General features: G+C 29.7%; 1 protein-coding gene across 1 annotated transcript; it reads left to right on the top strand.

Moving 5' to 3' along the window:
* The first annotated feature begins 1275 nt into the window (after positions 1-1275).
* Positions 1276-4559, top strand: LOC107909027 (E3 ubiquitin ligase BIG BROTHER-related). The gene is made up of 7 exons (XM_016836391.2): positions 1276-1853; positions 1942-2332; positions 2422-2462; positions 3583-3624; positions 3694-3815; positions 3892-4000; positions 4245-4559. The coding sequence occupies exons 1-7, from the start codon at positions 1602-1604 to the stop codon at positions 4290-4292; spliced, it is 1005 nt and encodes a 334-aa protein (XP_016691880.1). The 5' UTR covers positions 1276-1601; the 3' UTR covers positions 4293-4559.
* Positions 4560-6890: the final 2331 nt, after the last annotated feature.

The raw sequence follows: 6890 nt of genomic DNA, 5'->3' as shown, positions 1-6890 counted from the left end.
GTTTAACTTTATAAATATTATTCAATAGTTAGACATGTTCAATCAACTAGCATCTAAGAAAAAATGTCAATAAGAAAATGGAGATTGTTAGCACTAATAAGTTAGACTTATATTTTAAAAAAAGAGCTTACTTCAAAGAGGCAATATCAAATTATACTCGAACAACAATACTATCGGAAGTGATCGAAAAATATTTTAATCAATGATGAGATAATATAATATTTTGATTTTTTAAAAATATTAAAATTTTTTCTACAAGTTGTTTATATTATGTGAAACACACACTCTTAAATTTTTTTTTTGTTGAAAATCTTTTTTTCTCTATTAATTATTTATTTGTTTGGTGCAGGTAATGTTTTGTAAGTTTGTTTTGAAAAGAAAATTAAATTTAAATAATTATTTTTCAATATTGTTGCATGTTACTTTACCTATTTTTTTATTTTTTTAAATCAAAATTATATTTATTTAAATAATTATTATTGCAACACTAACTAAAATTAAGTTATTTAAAAATTAATTAAAAATTAAACATATAAAATCACGTATATGTGACATTAGAAACTAATAATTTTTAAAGCCTCAATTAAAACCTTATTTATTCTTTTATATAATTTTTTTTTATAAAACTCCCCTATTTCATATTTTAAATTAATATTTAACAAAATTTTTAATATTTTCAATAATTATGGAGTTAAAAATTTTGTAATAAAGTATAAATAAAAGTAAAAGTAAATTACATCTAAAGTCATTAAATTGTTAGTAAGTTTGTGTTTTGGTTACTTAACTTTAAAATGTTATAAAATGATTATTGAAGTATTTGAAAGTTTTCATTTAGGTCACTAGGTTGTTAAACTCGTTGTTGTATGACATTCTTTATTCACATCGCCTGCACTAACCGAACCCCCCTTCTATTCTACATGAAACAATTTTGAATGTTACAAATTACAAACCAAAATCCAAACAGTTTTGTTCTGTATTGTTAGACATTGACCGTTATATCGACTTAGATCTAAAGTATTTTCTTCTACTTATTGATGAATATTAATCTACCATATTGATTATCGAATTATCGCTTGAAACTTACTAGCTAGACTTTTCTTTAAAAAATAACAACCTAATAATTTAAATAAAAACTTTTAAATAATTAAATAACCATTTAATAAATTTTAAAAGTAAAGTGACTAAAATGTAAATTTACTAATAATTTAGTAACTTTTATGTATAGTTTACCTGAATAAATAATGAAATATACTCACTTTTCTCTTTTCCTACGTTAAGTAGCACTATTAATTTCCCCTCATAAAAGAAGGAACAAATAAAAATATATAGGCTTTTCAATTAAAGAAAGACTCCACCCAACGGCGGCTCTCTCCAATCATTCGGTTCTCCCTCTCATTTCTCCCTCTTTTATCTTCCTTTTAGATTCTTGAATTATCCCCCGATTTTTATCCGATTCCATCCCATCGCCGATCTCTCCTCTTTACATTTTCATCTACCCGACGATTTTTTCCTGATCTGAAAACCTTTGCTTCGGAGAAAACTACGCCGAGGAACAGCATAGCGAAATCGGCGGTTGTCGGTTAGGGAGGAAGGCAAAAAGAATGTCGGCCGAACAGAAAGAACAAGAACCTAACCCTAACCCTAACCCTAATGGTAACGGCAACGGCAATGAAAATTTGAACACTGAAAGTGAACATGAAGAAAGACAAGAAGACAGGCAAGAACATGAACAGGAACAGGAACAGGAACAGGAACGAGAGCAGCCGCCACGTCAGTCTTCGACAAGAACTCCTTTCACTAATCTCAGTCAGGTTGATGCTGACCTGGCTCTTGCTCGAACCCTACAAGAACAGGTAAAAATGTTCAACTTTTTTTTTTGGTTTGGCTTTGAAATTTGTTCATTTTTTGTGTGCTTGTTTATAAAAATTACTTTTTTTATAGGAAAGGGCGTATATGATGCTTAGGATGAATAATGATGGTGGGAGTGATTACGGGAGTTGGGAGGCTGGGAGCTATTTGCATGATGATGACGATGATGATGATTTTGGAGATCCCCATGATCATGATATTACTGACGGCGATGATGAGGATGAGGATGATGGTGAGCAGGAGGATGAAGATGAAGAGGAATATGATGGGACTGATGCCGATGATGATGAGGATGCGTTTGATGTGCATGCACATGCTGAGGATGGTGATGAGGATAACAACCCTAGTGCTGAACTCGACCCAGCTGCTTTTTCGAGTGATGAGGCTTTTGCTAGAGCGCTTCAGGACGCTGAGGAAAGAGAAATGGCTGCTAGATTGTTGGCCTTAGCTGGGATTAATGATAGTGAGTCTTTACTATTGTGAGACTCTTGTTAATTGCTTTGAATTTATGCATATGTTGAGAGTGTTCATTGAGGTTTTACTAATTTGCAGGAGGAATTTTTACATTAGAGGATCATGGAGGTCACTCCCAGGTGTGAATTACTGTAAATACGGGTTATAAGCCTGAATTTTCTTGCATATGTATTGATCTCTATGTTACTTTATGGGAAAAAGTTTCAATCAGATTATGTGACATATATCATTTGTACGTATATAGACATTTGTTTGTAAATACTTAGATGGTCGTCTATTGTTATTTTTCATTCTTTCCTACATACATGCAACTATGCCAGGTTGAAAACTGCAATAACATGTCAGGGAGAATTTGGGGTTCTCACTTCCTTCATTCCAAAGATGTTCACTTGGAAATTTGTGGATATTGAGTAATATGTTTGGTTGTCTATTTGTGAATGTTATGCTTATACTTTTAACAAGACTGGAATGGTTCTAAAGCTAAAACCTCATCAAGTTATTTGCAATCTGATGCTTGTGATGGATACATTTCAGTTTACTCATCTTGACATTATTGAATCACACATTAGACTATCTGGTTTCAATTAGATGTTTAGTATTTAGGTACATTCACATGCTAATATTAGCACTTGATTCCCTCTTGTTGGCCACTTCATATTTTGAACTAGTAAGTGTAATCTTCTTAGTTCTGACATTTAACTTGTTATAAGCGAGGATTCCACAGTCAACATTACCATCTCTTTTGTTTATGTCTGAGGCAGAGGTTCATGTCTGTCCCTCTGTACTCTTGGGTTGATAATATGCTGTCTGGTTCTGTTTTAGGATTATACATGTAATGGCTGTTATTTTACATTTTGGAATTTCACTTATTGGGAATGATTGGTGATATATTGGAATAAACAGGATTTATTGAGTATTTATAACAGTCAACCTATATTTGTCATAACAGTGCTGGGAGTAAAATAACTTGTTTGAAATGCAAGGACCATTTTGTGAATGGTTCAGAATTTGAGGTTGTTGTATGTTATAGTTTCTCGACATTTTTCTCTTAGAAACTCACTATTATGAGATTTGACTGAGTTTTCATTAAATAGTTGATTGCGTGATACCTTGAGATTTGACCTCTGTATAAAATGAAATTTTCTTCTCTTTTTTTTTTTTTTTGCTCTTTTTAGCAGTGATGAAGCTTATCATCTCACTTAATTTCTAGTCTGATTTTTTGGTGATATACATTTGCAGGATACATGGGAAGAAGTTGATCCTGATGAGCTTTCGTATGAGGTAAACTGGGTAGAGTCTACTGCATTTAACTTTCTGCTTAAACACTCTAAGTATGATTCTATCATCCAGGAACTCCTTGCACTTGGTGAAGTTGTTGGAACTGAGAGCAGAGGGCTTTCGGCTGATTCACTTGCCTCCTTGCCTTCCATAAAGTACAAGGCAGGAAGCAGTCAGACAGGAAGCAATGATTCGTAAGTTTGAATGCATCATTCCTCAATGCCTGTATATCATTCACTTGCTGATTCAATTTGTATCCTTTGTTTTCAGGTGTGTCATATGCCGTGTAGACTACGATGATGGTGACTCCCTGACAGTGCTTTCTTGCAAGCATTCATATCATCCCGAGTGCATAAATAATTGGTTGAAAATAAACAAGGTATACTGCATTTAACTGCCTCTAATTTTGCTTGTTATATAGGTTTATGAGGACTTAGAAGCAACATCTGCATAAACTCTCCATCAAAAGACAAAACTGGCAAATGTCTCCCTTGTTGCTTTGTTGTGACATATACATGTTAGAATACTGGTTTCTGCAACTATTATCTGTTCACAGAATCATTCGTAAACATACATGTCCCAATGCAATGGGTATCGAATGATGTATTATTTTGTTACCGCAGGTCTGCCCTGTTTGTAGTGTTGAGGTCTCAACCTCGGGTCAGAGCTAGTACTTTGGGAATACTCCTCCATCGAGCCACAAGGTAGCAGCGTCTTGTTTTAATACACGCAGAATGTACCAGTTCTTTATGGTAAAAGACATGTATCTACAACATCCATTCCTCTATTAACTTGTGTTCACCCTATGGGAATTAGTTTTTACCATCTGTCTTATGCCGACTGGCCGGCCTTTTTAGAAAAATGACAATCACCAAATTGTGTTTGATTTTTGCATGATGTTTAGAAATGGCAGCCTCGCCCATTGAAGATTGTCAATATCTCCTTGGATCTGGATTGTGTATAATGTTTTAATATTTTGGGTAAAGGAAATATCCACTTAAGGGTTTAGGGTTTTAATCAAAGGGAAAGGATGCTAAGTGCCTACCGTAAGGCATCATAACACATGCATATCCCACTTACCCTATATTTACATTAACTGCATCTCTCTCAGTTTTTTACATTTAATTTTTGTTAATTAATAAAATTGGAATATTATTAAAATAATTTCAATTATTTGATACTAATAATTTTGTATATATATTAGTTATATTAATATTTCTATAAATACATAATTTTAATTATTGTATAATATACTAATAAATATATTATTATATGTAATATAAAATTACTTATACACTAACATATATTATATTATTAATTATTAAATAATAATAATAATAGAACGAGGAAGGTATTTATAGGTTTGAAATGTAATGATTGTTATTTGTTTGTTAATTTCTTTGTCATTTATGTATTTCAACTTTATCAAATTTTGATATTATTAAAAAGAAAAGAAGATAAATATCAAAATTAGATATGAATTATGGTTTAATATGTAATTGTATACGTAATTTTGATTTGTGTAATTTTATACATGAAATTTTGATTTCATCCTAAATTATTAACACAATTATTGAAATAACATCATTTTATGATTATATATTATTTACATAAATAATTATATCTATTCAGTATAAAAATAAATTGATTTATTTATTTATTTAAATATGTATGATTAAATTAAAATTAAAATTTCAAGTATACATTTAAACCACAATTAGAGTTTCGCGCGTATAATTGTATCAAATTAAAATTCACGTATATAATTGTACATTAAATCAAAGTTTATGTATAATTTTAAGATTTATTCCTTAAAAATATAATGTTAAAATATTAAATATTTATATAATTATCTAAGTTAAATTTGTAACAAATGTTGTAAGACTATGTAAAAATTAAATATATTTTAAATTAGAACTGTTAAAAACAATTAATATTTTTTCAATTAAAAATGCAATATAATTTTAAATAATTAAAACATTTTAAAAGTTAAAATCATTTAAAAAGTAATTTAACTTTGTCAATGTTTTAAAATATTTTTAAAGCATAAAGATAAATTTAGTCCCTAATGCTTACTCATATTGTAATTTTGGCCCCCTTTTTTCTTTTATCATTTTGGTTTAAATTTAGTTAAATTACTTTCTTTTGATGGAAAGACTAAAGTATTAAAATTTTAATGACATTGACATTGCAACTCATGTGGCACTGTAACAGGTAATTTTAAAAGCTTGTTGAATTTTTTAAATGTTATTTTTTTTATGAATTATACATGGACTACCACACAAATGGTCATGTCAATACTGTTAAAATTTTAACAATTCAATCAATAACAAGTTTACTAAAATTTAAAGGTAGAGAGTCAAAGTGATTTAAAAAAACTACAGTATTTTTTTCGAATCAAAGGCATTATGAAAATTTTATTTTAGAAAAAATGTTTTCAAAATTTATTAATTAAAATGTCTTTAATTTGATTCTTCATTCATAATGTCTTTAATTAACTAAAATGTTTTCAATATTTTATTTTATGATTAAAACTATAAACCATTGCTTCAATATTAAATTTTAAATTAAGATAAAAAAAATTTACCAACTGTATATATTATTTTCCATATTTAAGAATTTAATTTCAACATCTTTATATCATCTTATCAACATATTACACTCTCTGTTACGTTAATTTGACATAACATTCATATTTACAAAAATGTACCATTAAATATTTATAAAATTTTCATCCCTGTCCTCTCACCCGTGTATAACCCAATCATTTGCACAACTTGTTTTCCCAACCAACTGTCTGAGACAGAGCTAGTGGAGCAGCAACTGTTGGAGCTAGTGGAGGTGTACTATGCAAAATTCGCATATTAGGAGTTCTCAAATTAGCCAACAATTGCATTAAAATTTTTAGTCATGAAAACACTTACAGTAGATGAAGTTTTACAACTTCTAGAGTTGTGTCCAACCATGAAACACCTATGGCACTTTATCTTTCTCCCTTTTCTAGACAGTTTACCCTCACTTCTCTTACTTTGTTCTTTTTTGGTCCCCTAGGCATTTTCTTTAGGATGGGGGTCAATTGGTAATCGAAAAGGTAAAGTTTCTTCAGCAATCAATTTGCTAATATGGATTTTTATTTTTTATATTTTTAATAAATGATGTTAATTAATTTAAGATAAATAATTTCAATCGGTTTTTTTTAAGGGAACAAGTCAAAAGGGGTCGACAGCACGAGATTGACCAAAACTACCACTGTCATTAAAAAATTGAAT

Source organism: Gossypium hirsutum, chromosome D02 (genome assembly GCF_007990345.1).
Source record: "Gossypium hirsutum isolate 1008001.06 chromosome D02, Gossypium_hirsutum_v2.1, whole genome shotgun sequence".
NCBI lineage: Eukaryota > Viridiplantae > Streptophyta > Magnoliopsida > Malvales > Malvaceae > Gossypium > Gossypium hirsutum.
The sequence above is the reverse complement of the archived record's forward strand: the minus strand, read 5'-3'. Positions and strand labels throughout refer to the sequence as shown.